This window comes from Leucopleurus acutus (assembly GCF_964270905.1).
Source record: "Leucopleurus acutus genome assembly, chromosome: 1".
NCBI classification, from domain to species: domain Eukaryota; kingdom Metazoa; phylum Chordata; class Mammalia; order Artiodactyla; family Delphinidae; genus Leucopleurus; species Leucopleurus acutus.
Window position 1 is genome coordinate 136,292,214 of NC_139142.1, and position 21,327 is coordinate 136,313,540.

The window sequence follows — 21,327 nt, forward strand, 5'->3', positions numbered from 1 at the left end:
ATAAATGAATTACACGGCTTAATTTGATTGGCAGAACAATTTGCAGCACGTTTTTCAAACTGTGCTAATGGGTTTCACTCCCAGCAGATTGAAGTACCATGCACACACCCTGCTGCCAGCTCGGTGTAAAAAAAGTTAATCAGTTCTGAACAAGTGTGTCAACCCATGGGTTGTTGAAATGGCCCTGCATCCTGAGGTGACTGTTTCTTTCTTTATCTTTAGGGAGAAAAAGAGAAACTGCTACTTTCTCACCTTAGTTCCTTCTTTTGTCCTGAAACTAACACTGGCATTTTAGGGGAACAGAGTCACAGCAGACCTTTGGCATTTAAAATTCCTGGGCTTCAGGAGCCCTCAGTTTGCCTAGTTGACTGGTCGTCTAAAGCAGAATGACCTACTCCAGCCAGTGAGGGATAAACAGTCCTGCAGCCCAGTTATTTCTCACTAATTTTGATTCAATTAAATTGACACATCTGAAATAGTATAGTGCCTTTAAACATACACTGGTAAATTAAGCTACCTGCAGGGTCCTCGATTCTTCAATAGCAACATAAATGCGTTTTAATGTTTGTTATAGAGGAAGCCCTTTGATAGCCTTGGAGGCAGGCGCCTGTCCATCGCGATCAAGCCTGCCTATTAGGCTCTATTGACTGAGACATCTGTGTCACCGCAAATAAAAGACTCTTATTGATTTTCTTAACTGCTGTTCACTTCCCGTCCATGTTTGGAAGGCTGAAATCTTAATTATCTCAGATGCTTATTCAGTGCTTTCACATGCTGACCTCTCCAATCCTCATTGGCATTTCATGAATCAGGTACTTGTAGTGGAGCATGTCAAGAAGACAGAGCTGGGTCCTCATGCTTGTCCTTTAGTATCACCTGTAACTTTGTGGCCTAATAGATGTACATGCCTTAAAACAAGGACTGTATGGTGGTACTTCTGGAAGCCTTACTTGTTTAGCCTGGAATCCCTTGAATACAGTTAGAAAAAGTGAGTTGATCTGGTTTTGACACCTGATCATCATCTGTAGTGTGTGAATTCTAGTCCTTAACTATTCAGTATACGGCTAAGGAGAATCTGGTGTTGTATGTATATGCAACATATGTATGTATGTTGTATGTATAATCTTAATGGTCCCCATATTTCATATTTATCTAATAGTACTTTTAACTTTAAGCAGCCAAAGTTTTGTTTAGATTGAGGTCCACATACATGTCCCCTAGTGCCCTGCATGTTTTCGGAAACATGAAACAAAACCTGGTTGCCCTTCTCTCTCCTTCTGGTCACTGCCAAGCCCATTATTGTCCTCTTGTTCTCCCTCTTCTCCCCACCGGAGGGAAGCATACATGGTTCTGCAGGTGTATTTCTTACATGTCTCCAGCACTTGGCGTTAACGTGACTAAAAGCTGAAATATTGAGCCTACGATATTCATGTATCTCCAACACGTTTGCATCCTAGTTACTAACTGTAATTTATGTGTGAGTTACTAGTGTTCTTCAGCTGGAAAATATATTTCAAAATTGACATAAATTAAGAAGCTTTAACTACATTTGTTCAACCCAGGCAATGGAAAATAACCTGTCATAGATTCCTCTTTCAAAAATGAAAAACAGTTATTTCCAGGGCAAAAAATAAACATTCTGAAATATTCCTAGTGTTCTGAACCTAGTACCATAAATATCTTAGTGGTCTTGGTTAGGAGATTCTCTTTGGTGGAAGATTGTCATGGCAATGATTTTTGACACTTAAAGATTGTTTATTGCTTTCCCTTGGGAATGTGATAATCCCACATTAAACAGTATGGCATTTCCTTTCTTTTAAGGATTAGCCATTGTTATGTTTACTTTTATTCACGAAAACGAACAGTACAAAACAAAGAACTCCCACCTTTGGAAGTCTTCAAAATACCTCCTCCTCTTAATTCCTCAGTCCTTGGTGCTATCAGGTAACTAAAGAGTGAGTGAGATTGCATTGCAGTGAGGTAATGTGCACAGTGTGGCATCAATAAATTTGTGGGCTGAACACTGACACCTCTTGATATGGAAGATGTAAGTCACATTTAACGATACCTTAACACTTGAGCATAGTTTTTTATTTTAGTGGTTTATGCTCTCAAGCATTAATAATGATTTGCCTTTCCACTAGCCTCCACTTAGATTTAATAAGGAATTCATATTAATCATTAAAAGAAAGGGACATGATTCTTCAAGATAATCAAATATTGACAGGTTAGAAATAGCTTTCTGCCTGGTGGGTTCATTGATATAGGTTATGTGATATAAATATTTATTTCTTTTCTGTCACTCAGAGTAAATGCCACCAATTGATTCAGCATTGATATAGTGTCAACAGTTCATAAGAAACATTTGACTGGCTTGTGTTTTCCGATTAGTCTCTGCTCTATAAAGTGGGATTTACTAAATCTCTCCAATTGTCTGCTCATAGAGTGTGACTGCTTTCTGAAACTATTATTGCTTCGATTTGTGAAGCAAAGGTCTGGTGATAGGACTAGTTTCTGTCAGACCTTTACATATAAAATAAGGATTAATTGAGCTTTTTTATTTTAATGATTTATAAGCAATAGGTACTGATTCTTCTTAACACAGGCAGATAATAAACAAAGAATATTTTCTTTGCTGATCTATAATTGAATTCCATTTCATTTTCCCCATTAATTTCGTTAACATTATATTAAACACTTTAAAAAGTTTAACATTTAGTCTTTGGAATGGAGACATTGTTCTTCTGTAATTGCTTTGTGAGGGAGGATTCCTTTTTTCCAGCTTAAAAAAAAACAAATCATAAGGTATTTTTGGCAAGTTGTACTGAGAGCTATAAATCAGCACCACTGATGTGTTTTCTGGGTGTGTTTTTCCCACTTCAGTTGTAGTGCAGTATCATCTGTTTAACGTTGGCCCTTGATTTGAAACTGATTAGAAATGGCCCAGTGGGTCAATTTAAAGGATTAAAACAGTACAGTCACTCCAAGGATGTATGACTTTGACCTTTGCATCTCTGAAGTTGTCTTTCGTCTGTTTGTTTTTTATAATTTGTAGGAGAGGTTGACAGTATTTTTCTATTTCTGGTAAATCAAGTATAAATGTACTGTGAAGTCACAAAACTAGAAATAATTCTAATCCTGCTTCATGTTTGGCTGTTATTTTGAGAACTTCAGATGCCTTTAAAAAACTTTCTGTGTTTAGAAAAAAAAAAAAGGAGAAAGAAAAATAGTATTCGACTGTAAAGTTAGCTTTAAAGAGTGTCCTATTACCAGTACATAAAACTCTTAGATTCTTATGGTTCGTCTCAGATCCCATACAAAGACCTAAACATAGATGAATGAGATTGTGTAAGTCCAAACTGCATGGCACCTCCCCTCCCTGCACAGATACAACCTTTCCGCCCCCTGGGGTGTCTCCTCCACATTCTTTCACAGCCCCCACCTCTCTTTCAGCAGCAGCAGCAGAGCCCAGTGCCAATCACCCCTCCCAGGTCATTTGCTGTCACGGCAGTTGACACGTCATTGTAACTCTCAGGGTTTTTTCTCCCTTCTCCCTCACATCTATTATTCTGCCTTTCATTTGCTTTTTTTTTTTTTAGTCAAAACAAGGAAACTGATTTATATTTTAAAATTATTTGGTATCTTTATTGAATAAAAACTTTCTTTTACCTCTTTTTTATCTAGAGAGCTATATGATTTCTCTTCTTAAAAGCAAATATCGTAGTTGATGAAATCGCTTTTAACTATTGAGTGCCCTTCATTTGATTATTTTCCTTCCTATGGACCAGGCACCATTGATGGAGAGGATGTCCCTCTGTACTTACACATGAGATCAACTGCTAAGATAGAGCACTGAGCAGAGTAACCTGAAAGACTGAGTTCTCACCTTGTCTAGTTGCTATTTACTAGTTATATGACCCAAACGAATTGGGTTATATGTTTAAAATGTTGTAAAAGTGTGTGATTTTTATGATACTTGATCCCAACTGTAATATTTAAATGTTGTACTTTGTAGGCTTATAAATCCCACTTTTGTATCATAATGAGTGCAGTTCCTATGCTTTATTTTGAAAAGTTGAATTAATATGCTCTCTAAAAAGGCAGAAATGTTATTAGCTACTTGTTGATCCCTTTAATGATTTTTTTATATTTAAGATCAATTAAAGTAATCCATTTTGATTAGATATACAAAATTCTCAAAATTCGTTTGTGATCAGTTTATAAGCTTGACTCTAATAGTTTTTAAAACTTTTTTAACATGAATAATATTTGAATACTCTATAAAAATTGGAAGATTCAAATAAGCAAAAAGAAAAAAGATCTGATATATATATATATATATTTTTTTTTTTTTTTTTTTTTTTTTTTTTTTTGCGGTACGCGGGCCTCTCACTGTTGTGGCCTCTCCTGTTGTGGAGCACAGGCTCCGGACGTGCAGGCTCAGTGGCCATGGCTCACGGGCCCAGCCGCTCCATGGCATGTGGGATCTTCCTGGACCGGGGCACGAACCCGTGTCCCCTGCATTGGCAGGCGGACTCTCAACCACTGTGCCACCAGGGAAGCCCCTGATATTTTTAAATAGAATAATCTATCAATCAATTTATAGGCCAGGCAAATGTCTATATAAAACTTTAAAAGTGTCGAAACAATTTTTTATAGATACTGTCTTTTTGAGTGGCGTGGTTCTAGAACTTATTTTTTAAAACCATTTTTATCTTTATGAGACTCTTAAAATATTTCTCATTATCTGAGGGATTCCAAATTTAAAATATTTCTCATTATCTGAGGGATTCCAAATTTCCACCCTTGAATTTGCCTAAACATTGTGTTAGCGTGCGCACGCATGCGCGTGCACACACACACACACACCCACGCCCCATACAACGCCCACAACATCATCCCCCATCTCTCTGGAGCGTTCAGCTTATCCCCTGCCTCTTTTTTTTTTTTACATCTACCACTCCTGGTTAGGTTGGAGTGTTGGATGGGCGGCTGCTCCACTTCTCTCTTCAACCTAGTGGGTATTAAAGTTTAAAAATACTATGGTGTTGGGATTATAGTGGTTGAAGCTGCTCAGAGACCTGCCCCTTTGCATTTACTGCCTCCAACAAAATACCACAAAATCAAGCCCCCTCCGAAGTCCTAGGTCTCTCACAGTGTATCACTGGAATGTATAATATCAATGAGTCTTACGTTTATATTTTTCTAAGAGGAAACTACTGGTCCTTTTACCTGGAGTGGTGGAGGTGGAGGGAATGTAATCACAGGTTGTGACCTCTCCAGAGCCTGGATCCTATAGCTACATCCTGCTTACCCTTAAATTTCAGTGCCACCAATTCAGAATTTGTAGACGTTGAGTGAGTAAAATTTCTCCTAGAAATTTACTTCAGGCTGTGATGAGGGTGCAGCTTGTTAAGCAAGTTAGTAGTACAAATTAGGTTGTTAGAGTCATGTTTGGACTACCTTGAGGAATGTTTTCAAGGAATTAGCCTGTTTGTACCTGCCAATAGATACTGCTATTTACATATGTATCTCTTACACCCTTTGATCAAATCAAACCCAGTAGCAACTCTGCTAGTTTATTTAGTATCTCAACTTGATGTGCTACTTTTCTTCATGCTGTTTTAAAATTTGTTTTTTGGTCCAGAATAATGAGATTTTCTTTCTTCATGCCACAGAATTTCCCTCAAATAGGAAAATTGTTGCCAATTTTTCTGACTTGTCTGTCATTTTGCCTCTGACCCTAAATATAGTAACTAGCTAATTGCAAATTAAGTCAGTCAGGTTTTACTACAATTAAATGGGGTGCTGAATTGGCCTTTATACATTAATCTGTCAATATTCTTTTAGGGTTTGGCAGAATGGCTTGGAAAGGAAGCTGTTTCTGTTATCTGCACTATGTTCCTAATTATCACAGCTCTCTGAAGCTTCAGCCTCAGAAATGTATAGACAAAAATATTTCCCTTGATAAATGGAACCTTGCTTTATTCCATTGGTGGAAGTTCAGAGTAGAGCAAAATATTTAAAGCTTTACTATAATGGTCTGAAAGCAAACTATTTTTTTCCAGGTGATATTGAATTAAAAACGCCATCCATTTCCTGCCCATGCAAGGCAGTGCAATTCCCTGGAAATTGATTTTTTTCAGGGCTTACTATGGCTTTTCCCGAGCTTTAGCTATATGGAAAATAACACCTTTATTGAATCCATTTAGTGAATAAAGTTGGCAGTTAATTTTTGAGCAACTGGACCAGTGTGTAGAAAATTACTGAATGCCTCAAATAGAATCTGACTAGTCTTAAAGTCATTTGATAAATAATTATTTAGGGAGTTCTTTCAAACTCTAAAACATTATTTTTGGGGTACTAAAATAGTTCACTTCTATTCACGATTCAAATGAGAGTAGTATTTGTGGTATAATAGTTTTACAGAACCTGGGAAAATGCACATACTGTTTTATATAATAAATTACAAAAAGACTTTATATGAATCACATGCCTATCTATTTTCCTTTTATGCATTATAATATTTGACTATATGTGCATTTTAAAGTGCATTGATTTAGCACTTTTCCATGAGCATAAGATTTCTACCCAGCTATTGCTGTGTACTAATTTATCATTTTCAAAAAAAGGCTATATTGGGCTTCCCTGGTGGCGCAGTGGTTGAGAGTCTGCCTGCCGATGCAGGGGACACGGGTTCGTGCCCCGGTCCGGGAAGATCCCACATGCCGCGGAGTGGCTGGGCCCGTGAGCCATGGGTGCTGAGCCTGCGCGTCTGGAGCCTGTGCTCCGCAACGGGAGAGGCCACAACAGTGAGAGGCCCGCGTACCGCAAAAAAAAAAAAAAAAAAAAAGTAATAAAAGGCTATATCTACTCTAGGAAAATCGTTAACATTATTCAGTTAGTTTGTTTAATGTTAATTAGAGGGTCACTTGAGTTTTCAGGGGCTGATTTATTTACAAATTGTGCATTGGATTACTAGAAGTGTGCGTGTGTGTGTGTGTGTGTGTGTGTGTGTTTTCTTGCCAAGTTTGACGTTGGTTATGTGCAGTGCTGTTTGGCAGTGGTTATGTAGTGCTGGAGACTGTGTTCTTATCAGTATCTCTGACCTGACCCTTTTGAGCTATGTTATATCATTCCATTTTGACACCTTTTATCAAACTTTAATGAAATGACCCAGGCAAACAAATTGTCATTAAACTTTCCATCACTTTGTCCCTTGGTATCGTCTTTTATAAATTGGACAGCAAATGTTGTATTGATCTTCTCGTTCTTGCAGCTGAACTTGAAATGACCCAGACTGCTTGTTGTTTATGGCCCAGAGTTGCTTTTCCTTGACATTTCCATCCACAGCATGACACCCTTTTTGTTTTTCTTTCTTTCTTGTGGAGATGAATGAACAAGACATACGGTATCGAGACACTCTTGGTCATGGCAACGGAGGCACAGTCTACAAGTGAGTAGTCAATTTTGTTTAAACTTTCTATCCACTTTTGCCAAATGTGGGTATCCAAGTTCTCCATGGCAAAGATTTTTAAATGACCACCAGTGCTTAGATTTTATTTCCACATTTGACTCCAAAATTCTGCAAGGAATCTATTTTCTCAGGAATTGCTTGGAAAAGTGCATTTATATTGCCTTTTTAATATTTCTGAGTCTGCATCTCTCCTGGGTGAGCATTTAATAGTCCACCATTAGCAAGTGTACCTTTAACCGGCCTGAAGTTTAATGTATTTTTTTCCTTCGCTCTTTAACACCGTTATTTTTATTTTTTTTAACTTGCTAGCACCCTATGCTAGTCCCCTGCCTGTGTACGTACAGCTATGCTCAGTGGAAGACAAACCTTATAAATACCATTGCTTTGCCCTGTGTCAACACTCAGTTATTAAAAAGCCTTCTTCCTGTTGTGTTTCCTTCTCTCCTCACCCTACTCCCTGAGAGAATTTCTACACATTGATGAATATGTTAAGTTATAAAATTCTCCCAAATTCCAATTGCAGTGATCTTACCCTAAAGAAGTGTTCATTTTCATATTAAAAAATGTTAACCGTAAAAAATAGTTCTCTCAACAGGGAAGTCTTTCTCGTGCAGTAGTGCAAAGTTTAAACTACATAATGTAATGTCTGGTACTTAATAGTCTGCAATGGTGTATGAAAAATATTCCACTAGGAATTAAAAAATCCATACTCTGTAAGAAAGCCCTGAGGGAGTAATAAAGCTTTCTTCCAGAGAGCTGTTTTCCATATATACACTAACCCTGCATCACATTATGATTGTGTTTTTACCTTAGATGTTTTACTATTGATATTAATATATATTTTCAAAGTTGTAAATTATTTAATTTATGTTTAACTGATTACTGATTTTCTTAGAATTTTAAGTTCTTACTAATGACGTGAATACAGATAAAAATTGCCCTGTTGCAAAATCGCCCTGTTGCCCATGAATGCGAAAGATCACATCCTAAAATTCCAGAACATCCTCCACACAGATACAGTGTTGGCATAGAATCAGATTTCTCAGGGTTAGAAACTCCTTCAAAGTTATCTGATCCAGTCCCCCACCCAGGGCTTCTGTCCTCTCTGTAGATAGAGCCAGGATGTGAGTCCTTTCTCCTAAAGTCCTTTAACATAGTCCTTTAAGAACATATGCATACATATTTGGATTGTTTTTCCTATAGATAACTGACTATGGTGAATAGTTGGTCTGAAAGTTAAGTGCTTCCACTATGATAATTCAGAGAATTAAATAATAACACATTTCTTTCACAATCCTTGGGTCTTGCCCTTAAAATGTGTGATACATCATGTGTCTAAAGTTTGTTGTCCTTCCGTGAATCATACTAGCACTCCTTCCCATGCAGTCCCCCAGTACTGCATAAATAGCATCTCTTCGTCCTAGTCTTCTCTTCCTCACTCTTATCTGGCTTGACTTTTTACCCTGTCCTGAAGGTTCTTGAGTTCAGGTACCTTTAGAAATAAGAAGGAACATGTACACTCCAATTTGCTTCTCTTGAGTTCCCTGGAGGGAGCGGTTTTCAAAATCTCAACCTTTCTTTTTCTTAATGCTTTTATGCTGGTGTTCAGGTGTAATAAAACAGAAAAGTTGTCTAGCAACTCTTTTGACTCCTTTTATTGGTCGAATAGAGTCCAAAAACATTTCTTTAGACTCCTAACCTACTTATTTTTGTTGTTTCACCAAATGTTTGATTCTCAAGCATGTTTTTATTTTTTACTTGAAGACCTATTGTGAATTTACTATCCTAGAAGGGTAGGATATTATTCTAGATATTATTCTAATAATTATTTATTATTCTAGAAGGGAGAAAGCGTAAGACCACCAAACTCCATCAGGTAATTTTTATTAGAAATAATATCCTAGATATTAAAATTTTAACCTTTTATCTTAAAACAGGTTCATAAAAAAAGGGGAGAGGGGATACAGGGAAGTGGAAATAATATGCCCATCCAGCAAGGAAAAATTACAACATAAAATTATGTTAGTGTTGTTTTTCTTTAACTGGTATTCTTGATTGTGGTAGAAACATATAACATAAAAATTACAATCGCAACCATTTTTAAATCTACAGTTCAGTGGCATTAAGTACATTCACACTGTTGTGTAACCATCACCACCGTCCATCTGCAGGACTCTTTTTGGCTTGCAGATCTGAAACCCTGTACCCATTCAACAATAACTCCCCATTCGCCTGGGTTATGTTGTTTTTAGCTAAGAAGCATGGCTAGACATTTTCTTTTTATTAGGGCCACAGTATCCAAGGGGACGTCCTTAAGCATGAGTTCTTGAGTTCTTCAGTTTGCTAGGATGTTGCGGTGACATTAGCGACTTATCCTGGGTTCATTTAGTTAGCTACCATTGCTAATGCTCAGTATGTATTGTAAGATTTAGTATGTTTTTTTTTTTGCGGTACGCGGGCCTCTCACTGTTGTGGCCTCTCCCGCTGTGGAGCACAGGCTCCGGACGCGCAGGCGCAGCGGCCATGGCTCACGGGCCCAGCCGCTGCGCGGCATGTGGGATCCTCCCGGACCAGGTCACGAACCCGTGTCTCCTGCATCGGCAGGCGGACTCTCAACCACTGCGCCACCAGGGAAGCCCTTAGTATGTTTTTGACAGTGGTTGTTTACAGAGGGTTAGTGGCAGTATCATGATCATTTTAGTACTTTATTTTATGTAATAGATTTCTTATAAAAAAGAAGACATTTCACTTATTGCCTAGGTGATTCTTAAGGGGAGAGACATGAAGATATCACATTGAATAACCACTTATCATTGATCATTGGTCTTCATTTCTGTCTGGGTTTCAGTTTGTGTTGTTCTTATATCCCTGGCTTTTAGTGCAGCACAAAGAAATTGTATAATCATCAGGAAATGAAAAGCCACTTTACTGAAGTCTCTATAAAACTAAGTGTTTGGTGTGTTATGATTGACTTTCTCCTATATTAAGTTTACCTTAATGGTGTTGACTATAAAAACTGTGATTTTTCAAACAAAAATGATTACATTACAGTTTATGCTACATAAACTAGATGAAGAAAATATTGGAAAATCCACTCATTGGTAGCAAAACTGCCTAATGGGCCTATTTAATTTTTTTCTTATAAAGAATAATAAATGTAAAGCAAAAGTTTAATATTTCAGTCTTATTTGCTCCACTTGATGGGGTGTTGTGAGTTTCAAGGGATATGATATTGTGTAACTGCAATATATAGTATTTAATAGTTGATCACATTTTCATCCTTTAAGTCTAGATGTTCTCCTCAGTTATACAATATGAATTTCTGGGCCCAGATATTTAAACCAAACGTGGATTCTGTGTGTAGTCCCCTGCTGCGCTACTATTATGATATTGATCTAGGCAGGTAATTTTAAATTGTGGTATCTGTTGGATTACTAGTTTGGATGAAATAGATCATAAAGGAAATACCCTAGACTAAAGTATAGCCCAAGCCTAGGAAGAAGAATAATTTAAGAAAAGGAAATGAACGCACTTTAATTATTGCTCCATTTCCCAGAGTGCTACAAGTTTCTCCACAAAAATAAATCAGGAAACACACATGTTCTGTTCCCTTCTGGTAGATTCACAATAAATTTCGAAAACTTCGGGGAAGTAGAGAACAGTATGTGTTGCGGTTAAATGTGGAGGCTCTGGGTTTGAACCCTGCACCTGCCACTAACTAGCTTGTGTGACCTTGGGAAAGTTACGTAACGTCTTCTACCTCAGTTTCCCCATGTGTAAAATGGAGATAATAATACCTATAATACCTATCTTATAAAGTTACTGTGAAGTTAAATCAGATGTTTCATAGAAAAGACTTAGCACTGTAATTGACACTTACTAAACGTTAGCTACTGTTCGTGATAGTACCAGTGATAGACAAATCGTTAATCCCTGGGCTTCCTGTGCTTACTTGGCCATGGGATTCTTTTTTTGAGGAATATCTCACAGAATTAGAGTTGTGTTGAATTAACTTTGAGAAGTTCTACATTATGTTATGATACATCATACACTTCTTTGTTTCCTTTTATTCTCTAGTTGCCTCATGAATATGATTTATTATTATATCTTATATATTAACTTAAATAGAATGATTCTGTTCAGAGTTTCAAGATATATTCTCTTTTATCATGGTTAATTTCAAATTGCTGTAGGACAGCTGGTATAATGGTAAGCACATTTTTCCACTGGAAAAAGCTAGAGCTCACATTCATGTGGCAAAGCCAGCACTCTACACAGCATCTCGTCCTTTCACTCTGTTTATCCCCAGGGCAGTGTTGTTTCTCAAGGTCAAGCAGAGTCCATTGTGTTTCCTTGTATTTTCTAGTGTACCCAGCACTGTCCTAAGGATAGAATAGATGCTTTATATGTGTTGGCTGGAATGAGAATGAGGCAAGTGGAGGTTTTTTCCAAGCAGGTTTTAGTAGAGCTCTTTAATTGGATCCTCCCCATACCTGGCTAGTTTTAGAGGCTGCATAATTTTGAGACTGTGTAATTGTTTTAGAACATTCACCGAGAAGAGTAGGGATTTCTAAACTAAGGGCATATGTTTGAATGATTAATTTTCTTTCAAATGTTAAAACTGAGTATTTGGTATCCATTAACATTCTAGTTACTGTCTGTTTTTCTTGGATGGTATGTCATGTAGAAATGAAAGTAATTAATAGGCCCAGTTACTTTGGAAACATTTTGTGATAATGAAGGCCAGTCACTCAGGTCCTTTGCTCCTTCAGTGCATTGTTTGATGGAGTCACGTAAGCTTTGGGTCCAGAAATGAAGTAGTATCTAACTCTTAGGATTTAGGTCGTGCTAAGTCAGTTAGCCAGCAAGCACTTAAGGATCATTTGTTATGTTATCTTTTTCCTTAATGTAAATTATTCAGGCTAAGACTCAAGTTGTCAGCTTTCTGGCCATGTATTCTAATCTCTAGGTGTTGGAAAATATTAGTGAACTTTCTAAATCCAGCTGCTTCCTACAGTACAGTTAAGGGTCTAACCTGGGTTTGTGGTAGAATTTTCTCAGTGGTTTAATCAGCAGCATATATGCTGACTACATGGCATTTTGAAGATTGGATATATACCATTATTTAAGAATTAATTTGACCATATCTAGAGACAAGAGAAGAGGGAGGGGATAATAATTCTCAAAGGTGTTGGTTTCTCTTCATTTCTGTTGTCTTACCAATTTTATGAAATATTTGTTGGGCGACAGGGTGAAGATGGTCCTTGGAGATGGTAATTGAGATCACAGGAGCTATTAAATTGTATTCTGCCCTCATGATATGGCTGTACAGACCAACTAAAACATTACATTTTTGTTTCGGGGCTGGAATTATATCAGCTCATTACACTTAACATGATTTATTTCATGAAAATTAGAAAATGAGAAAATACATGAATTGTTGTCTAATTAAATGCTGTTTAGTAAACAAAATATTTTAAAATATAGGATCCCTGAGGGGAAAGCATAACAGAGAGGTTCCCTGATGAAAATATTGGGAACCACATAATACCCAGAAAAACTCTCACTTCCCTTTTCACCAAACAACCTGAAGGTGCCAAACCAAAACAGGCCTAACCCCAGCTTCTCTGACAACTGTATCAGTGACTCCACTCCTTTATGTTTTTTCCCTGCAGTGCATCTTGTAAATTAAGAGTAGTTTTTAAATGGTTTTGATATTGACCCAAGAGCTAGGGTGATTGTTTGATTTATTTTAACTTTAAATTTCCAATCAAATGAAGCACCTTTTCCTTGCAGCCAAGATCATATTTTAAACAAGCAAACAAGACATCATCTTAATGAAAAATTAAATAACTTGTATATAGCTGGATTGTATTATAGTGTCATGTGACAAAGATATTAATATTTTCAGAAAATCAATGAGTATTTGTCAAATAAAATTAATTATGTATGCTTCCCTCTCTCCCTGTCTCAGCATTCACCCTTATAGGTTTGTTTCATACAATAGTGTGTGTTGTATTGATTAGAATCTGAAGAATGAACCTGAGCTCCTGATTCTCTACACCTTTCCCACCTTTGCTGCCCCATCTCCATGTTCCCATAGCTTCACACATGCTCATATCCATTATGGCAGTGATGGATTATTGGCATCCAGCCAACATGACAGGCTGTCACAGGTCGCTGAGCAGAGATTTTCAGACTCTGTTTCCACCCGAATTAACTATTATTGAAATAGTTTATTGAGATTGAAGTATTGATCATTTTCTGCTAACCTTCGCTTAAGGGAAGGAAGAGGTGGCAGCGGTGTTTTTGAAAGACACTAAATTTCATTTTAAAAAATCTCATTTATTTAGCCTTTTCTTCTTCCTGTTTTATAGCCCCTATTGTTTTATTGCTTGGAAAAGGGTATCTTGGCTTTATTTTTATGACAGTATAATTATACTTCAGAAATGCACTTGATTACTGTGGGTAACAAAATCGTTCTAGTATATTGGTTTGGCCAATATTGCTACACAAACAACTTTTCAGTCAATTGAGTCTGGTAAAAATCAATACATTATGGTAATATTTCAAGTAAGAATTTGCTGAATCTAAGTATTTCAACCCTATCTCCTTTCAGGGAAAAATAGTTTTGAAGCAGCAAGACTTCTTTCTAATATTTTATTTTAATAAAAGTGCTTCTTTATAAAGAAATTTAAGTCCCCAGCAGAAGTCTTTGTGAACAGATAAGCATTAGCACACTTCTATTTTTATAGGGTGGAAGAGATCTAGTTTACACTAAAATCTGTTCTCTTGGCTGCATTAGGAGGGTATCTCATTTGGGATTGACTTCATCTTGCAGGGTGCCACTTTTGGATTTTTGTCTCTAGTTCTGGGTACTGGGTTTACAGAGAGATGTGGACAGTTCAGAGACCACTCAGAGGAGCATGGAGAGAATAACACGGGGTCTGGGAAATTTGCCTGTCTAATCTCCTTCATTCATTAGTGGGGCATGTTCTGAGCATGTGCTGTGTGGAGGGCACTTGTGTCAGCTGTTGGGGACAGCCAGGCTCTCACTGGAGCTGTGTCCAGGTAGAGGGAGAAGCTCTGTCCACAGGTAAGTACGGGGCCTCACAGTCTAGGCTGTGTGTCTGTCTGTGTGGCACACAGCCTCTGGGGGGCCAAGGGAGGAGTGACGACTTTTAGCTACTTCCTCAGGAGGTAACAGGAAGGGCCTCATGGAGGAACTGTTATTTGAGTTGAGAAGTGGTCAGAGGAATTGGCTGACTTTTATCTGAAAAAGAGAAAATTAAGGGGTCCCATGACAGTTGACATAAAAAAGTCTGAAGGGCATTTGTGTAGACAGAGGAACAGGTTTGCTTTGTGTTCTTCTGAAGGCCCACCTCAAATTGCTCGTCTTTTTTTTTAAATCTATTTTTGGCTGCATTGGGTCTTCGTTGCCCCGGGTTCAGTCCCTGGACAGGGAACTAAGATCCCGCAAGATGCGCAGCACGGCCAAAATTAAAAAAAAAAAAAAAAAAAAGCTTGGAAGGGTTAAGTGGCATGCCCACGGTCAAATCAAGACTAGAACTCAGGAGACTTCCCTGGTGGTGCAATGGTTAAGAATCCGCCTGTGGGGGCTTTCCTAGTGGCACAGTGGATAAGAATCTGCCTGCTAATGCAGGGAACACCGGTTCGATCCCTGGTCTGGGAAGATCCCACATGCTGCAGAGCAACTAAGCCCGTGCACCACAACTACTGAGCCTGTGCTCTAGAGCCCGTGAGCCACAACTACTGAGCCTGCATGCCGCAACTACTGAAGCCCGTGCGCCTAGAGCCCATGCTTCACAACGAGAGAAGCCACCACAATGAGAAGCCCATGCACTGCAACAAAGAGTAGCCCCTGCTCGCCACAACTACAGAAAGCCCGTGTGCGGCGATGAAGACCCAACACAGCCAAAAATAAATAAATTAAATAAATAACTTTATTTAAAAAAAAAAAAAAGAATCTGCCTGCCAGTGCAGGCGACATGGGTTTGATCCCTGGTTCAGGAGGATCCCACATACCACAGAGCAGCAAAGCCTGTGTGCCACAACTACTGAGCCTTTGCTCTAGAGCCTGGGAGCCACAACTACTGAGCCAGTGTGCCACAACTACTGAAGCCTGCTCACCTAGAGCCCGTGCTTCTCAACAGGAGAGGCCACCGCAGTGAGAAGCCCGCGCATTGCAGTGAAGAGTAGCCCCCCGCTCGCTGTAACTAGAGAAATCCTGCGCACAGCAACAAAGACCCAATGCAACCAAAAATAAATAAATAAAAATAAAATAATTAAAAAAAAAAGACTAGAACTCAGTATCAAAACATCGAGTTGTACACCTTTAATTTGTTCTGACACCTAGGGTCAGTACTTGGGCCTACTTCTCAAGCCAGGGTTTTCCTGTTTGCCATTCACACTCTTAAGTTTCCTAATTTTTAACCCAAATTATTTTTGGATGTGAGATATAAATTAATATATAATCCTGAAAGTCAGTGATGCACCACCTCTAGTTGTTAATTTTAGATGCTTTTTAGTAGATGTTAAAGCAACCATTACTTGGCTGACAGAATTATTGCAACATAACTTGTTATTTGGTCTATCCTTTGGGTCTTTACTTATCAAAAGCTTTGAATTTAATAATTGAATCCCTAGATTAATTGTATGGTTGTGCTAGTGGAGGTGGTGCCTTTCTTGATTTATAAGACACATTAATTTTTTTTTAGCTATTTTACAGTATCTGATGTGTTAGAAAATTGTAGGCTCTTGGTTGGCATATAGCACAAGCAAATATTTGTATACCATAGCATCTAGGGTATTTACTTAAATTGCTTTTTTTGGAAAATAATTCACTGGAAAGTCCAAAAGGCATTTACTGTGTATAACTTTCTGCCACAATTTTTTTTCATTGCTCTGTTGTTGGTTACCTTGATATAAGAGACCATGTTCCTGTTAAATTGCTGCCTTACTGGAGTGAAATAAGTTTAGGTTCTGATTTGTGAAATAAAACTGAATTGGAGGAGCAGGTTACTAAATTAGAGGGGGAAATAGCAATAGCGACTTGGGCTGTGGGTATTAGGCATCAAGTTTTTTTAAACATTACTTGGATTTTTAAGTGTGACTTTGTATTATGTTATCCTCTTGACCCTAAAATTTCCATACTTTACCTGGTCAGTATTATAAGAGAAAGAAAGAAAAGGAATGTACAGTATTATTGCTCAAAGCAGAGTTCGTGGTTTTTGTTTTGTGAATTCAAATAATGAAATGAAAAATGTTCAGACAAACTTAGAACTTGCTTTAGGGCACAATCAATATAGCATTTTAACAAGCTTAGTGTATTTGGAAAATATGTATTGTATAACGTTCTCAAACATACTGATTCTGTTATGGCTGCTAACTATAACAGCAAAATGTAACAATACTTAGTAAACATAAAGCTCTGATTAAACCGTAATTAAGTTTTCTGAAAAGTTATCTAAAAACTATGAATAAAATATATTTTTACATTGTCTCAGCAACACAAAATATAGCCAATGAAACTTTATAGTGGTAGAGAAAATGGTACATGGGGTAAACTTAGAGAGTGAATTTTTACCACACACACGTGTACTCAGTTAAGTTTCTGGACACCATTTGTTTCTTCTTCCTTTTAACTTTTTTTTAAAGGTAATTCTTAGTGAGTGTTGCAGAGTATAGTGGGGTAACTGACTGAAGAGGTAAATGAGAAGTTTCCCTGCTTCCCTGGAAGCCTAGCAAAATGTTTTAAGACCCTTCCTTCATACACCCAAGATGCAGGGGTTGCTCAGAATCATATGGCTGCATTTGTGTTTCCAACCTGGGCCACCATAGCATGCCAAGGGTTATCCGCAGCAGCGTTGGAATATAGCTGGGTAGAGTAGGTATCACCATCCTCATTTAACCTATGATGAAACTGAAACACCAAAATTAAGGGATTTCCCTAAGGAGTCAAAGCAAGACAAGGGCTAGAACCACCACTGAAACTCATGCTTTTGTATTTCTTGGTCCTTTCCCAGTGCCCTTACTAGTAAATAATTACATTTTGATTCTGTGAGGAGCTAAGGTAAGCAAACTATGTGCAAGCCTAAGAATTTCTGATGGCATTTTCTAGCAGATATACTACAGTTGCATTTTGTATTTTTATTTTTTGCATCAGGCACATGTACCTTACAAATGACCCATATGAACAAACAGCTGTCTTCTTTCTTCTCTCCTTCCCCGGAATTTGTAATCTTTGAATTAACTGATTAATTCAGTGTTAAAAACATTAATGCCTATCTCCAGACTTCAGTCACTTCAGCATATGATTCTCCAGAAATTACACCTTTGGGTTTTTTCATTGCCCGTGATTTTGTGAGTGCTTTTGTCTGTGTATTTAAATCATCATTGGAATCTTGTAGATGTTTTCAGCTGCTGGTCTTTGTAAACAAGTCTGTTTTTTCCTCCCACACAGACCCCTCTCCCTTTCTCCTCCCATTAATCTTACTTTGAAGATATATGACTTCTTTAAGCCTTACTCTCCTGAATGGATTGGAGAATAGCACCTCCTCTTGACTAATCTCAAAGGACGTTGTAAAACAAAATGTTGCTTAATTTTTGGAGAGAATGTTCTAATACAGTTTATATGTTTTTGGAAGTCACTACAGATATCTCAAAAAGAATACCATGGTGGAATTGAGTTTAGAATCCAAATACTTTCTTCTGTTGTCCAAAACATAGAGGCACAGATTTTTCCGTATTACTGAGTTTAAAGATGACTGTCCCTGGATGGTGGAAGGTATGATGGTAGTTTTGAGTGTTGTTCAGTTTTTATGTTAAAGGAAAAAGTTGCTCCTGGTTTGTTTTGACCCTAGTCATGATACGCCAGTTTCATGAAGTCTGTTATGCACAAAAGTGCACAAAATGAAGATAAAGTGCCTCTCTCCAGCCTGACAAAAGCCATTCCTTTGCAGAATGGTATCTGCAGTGAAAGTAAATAAATGAATGGACAGCAATCACAGCCTAGTTGATGAAACTGTTCAATTAAAGCACAGGCATTTACATGGTGTAATTTCCCTAAATTGCCAATGAGCCCCTTTAGACACAACAGTGTTCAAATTGATTTCAGCATTGATTTTGGCTGAAGCTGATAAATTTCTGCTTGTTAGTTAAAGTAATTTTGCAGAAGACTTTGTACTGCAGTATTGAAGTGTTCATTTAGCTGATGGTTAAAAGAGGAGTTATTTACAGAGGCCTCTACTGTTGTTCAGAGATGGGACAATTCCCCAATCATCTTTTACTTTTAATTTTTTAGGCTTCAGTATACCAATCAATAGGTGATTGAAACTGATTAAAACTTATCCAACCAGCTGCCTATGGCAGTTTAATTAGAAGCTGGATGATTCTTAAATTAAAGTTGTCTTATTTTCATTGCATAACCATCTTCCAGAAGAGTAAGGCACTAACAGTGCTGAAAACTTAAAGTTTGGCTTTATTAAGGTATCTGGCAACTGTTAAATCACTCAATAGCTATTCCTGTGGCAACTCAGAAATGTATTCAGAGGCTTTTGCCCTTTATAGAGGTTAAAAGTAATAATGTGCTTACTTGCTAGCCAAGAGAATTTTTTTCCATCAAAGGGATAACCTCTAGTATAGTGAGAGGTGTGAAAGAACAGCTGTTTGTGATATGTATCTTATTACATAAGCAAGATGAAATGCTTGGGCTTTATTTTTTAAATACTGCAGTACAGCCGTCATGATGTTCTGTGCATCTCCCTGCTGAAAACCATCAGCTTTTGAATTTATATTTTTTTATCCTGTTTTAAGGTCTTGATTAAAATCATTTTCCAGTGAATGAAAACCCAATATTTTCCTGTAAGTACATGATGACTTTTCACCAGTATTGTGGGCAGGATTATAGAAGAGAGTTTTGTTTGTTTTGTTTTCCTCTCCCAGGGACACTTCCCCATACTCATTTTCTCTAGTGTTGGACAATTTCTTGAGTTTTTAATGGAAATGGGTTAATATTTCTGTCATAGGGGACATACTACATCTGGTACTACAGGGAAGAAGGGGATAAATGGCTCACTTTTCAGAGGTGCATTTACTCTTTGACCCACTAGGGTACTATTTAGTGTTCTAGGAGAGGTAATTTAGTAAATTGTACCCCAGTGGCCTGAAAAAGTTAATGCAACTCTGAAAAGTGAGTCATTCAATCGATTTTCCCTATTGCTTTTTAAAAACCAAAACTGACTATATCCAGAGAACCTTGCAGACAACTGGAATTAGAGGATCTAGAAACAGTCAGTTTATGATAACACAGGGTTGTTGGGACATGCATTGGATTTGGCTTCAGAGGACTTGAATCCACATCCCACTCCAGAGCTTAGGAGATAAGAATCTTGAAGCAGTTGTTAACCTCACCAAGCCTTGGTTTCCCTATCTATAAAGTGGGGATAATAAGAATATCTACGTTAAAAATTTTTGTGCAAATTAAATAGCTTCCTTATATAAAAAATTTTTATAAACCACAAAGTATAATCAAATGTTAATTACTAGTAGAAGGGGGTTTTCTGAAATAGTCATTTTTGTATCTGATTTTGGAAAGTGATTTATTGTTAGCTTTCCACCAAGAAACTGTGAGCAGAGATGATACTGTAATCAAGCCATTTCAGGAGAGAAGTTTCCTAGGTAGTTAATCCTCACGATACTCCTGTTTTTTCCCCCACATGTATTGCCTCATGTTTTTCATTTTCATCGTTAGGCTTTCTCTTGCCTCTCCATTTTGCCCATTACATTCTTTCAGAAGCTTTGATCAAGAGATCACTATGACTGTAGCTTCCTTGATCTCAAAGATACTTAGGCCATATATTAAAAGACATTACTCTAGTTGATGTTAAAGGCTTGAATCAGGCCATATCAACTTACGGAAGAAATATGGAGGCAGTGATGACCATGTTAACTTTGAGGCAGGTGTGGGAGTAAGAAGGAGCGTATAACCAGAGTAAATAGAAAGAAGAAGAAATCATAAGATACAGAGTTATGGTAGCTTTTCTCTGATTAGAAAACTCTTTCTACCCCTGCCAGGTTCCCCTTATTATACATCAGGTTGATTTGTGAGCCCTATGTACGATCAGCATCTTGAAAGAGTTGTTAATATCTGTGACCTAATGACATGTTTGATTTGATACTTAAACAGTCTAGGGAGCCCTGTTGCTTAACCATAAATTATTTTACAGTCAGTAGTCAGCATCTGTCATGGGTTTTTAGACAGAAGGAAGGTTGGCACAGACTGCTATTTGAACTAGTACAGTTTATATAAAAGCTTTTTATAACTGCTGTTTACTTTGGATTTCCTATTTTAACAGCTAGAGCCTGGCTAATGTGTTTATCTATTATGGAAGGCAACAACTGTCAGTGTTGATTTCCCTCAAACTATTTGAATTTTTTTTCTGTGGATGGCTATTTTAGTATGTGACATATTGGTAAAATCCTCCCCCAAAGAAACCTACCAAGAGAACAAATCTCTAAAAAGATCAAGCAATAAAACAAAATTTTCATTCTCAAAACCATAGCTAGTTTACATTTGGTTACTGAAAGCACGTCATTGCATTAAAAGACAACATCCAGGGTTTTAAAAACATCTCACAAAACAACAGAAGATTTTTGTTTTAATTGTGTATATATGTATTTCTTAAGCCAAATCTTAACTATTGCTTTCTCCATTTTAGTGGCTGGATTGTTTTGTTAGGTTTCCTGTCCATTTGGAGAATTTCCAACATTTGACAGTGCTCTATAAATAATTCACAGAGTAATTGTGTCCCTCTTTTCACTAACCTTTT

The 21,327-nt window shown here is 37.5% G+C and overlaps 1 protein-coding gene across 2 annotated transcripts in view; it reads left to right on the top strand.

Annotated features, from left to right (window-relative positions):
- The window catches only part of MAP2K5 (mitogen-activated protein kinase kinase 5), a 267,148-nt gene that overhangs the window by 48,280 nt on the left and 197,541 nt on the right, over positions 1–21,327 (top strand). For both annotated transcript variants that reach the window (XM_082838889.1, XM_082838890.1), the window contains exon 8: positions 7,392–7,456. In XM_082838889.1, the coding sequence (XP_082695015.1) occupies positions 7,392–7,456 (65 nt within the window). The remainder of the gene's footprint in view (positions 1–7,391; positions 7,457–21,327) is intronic.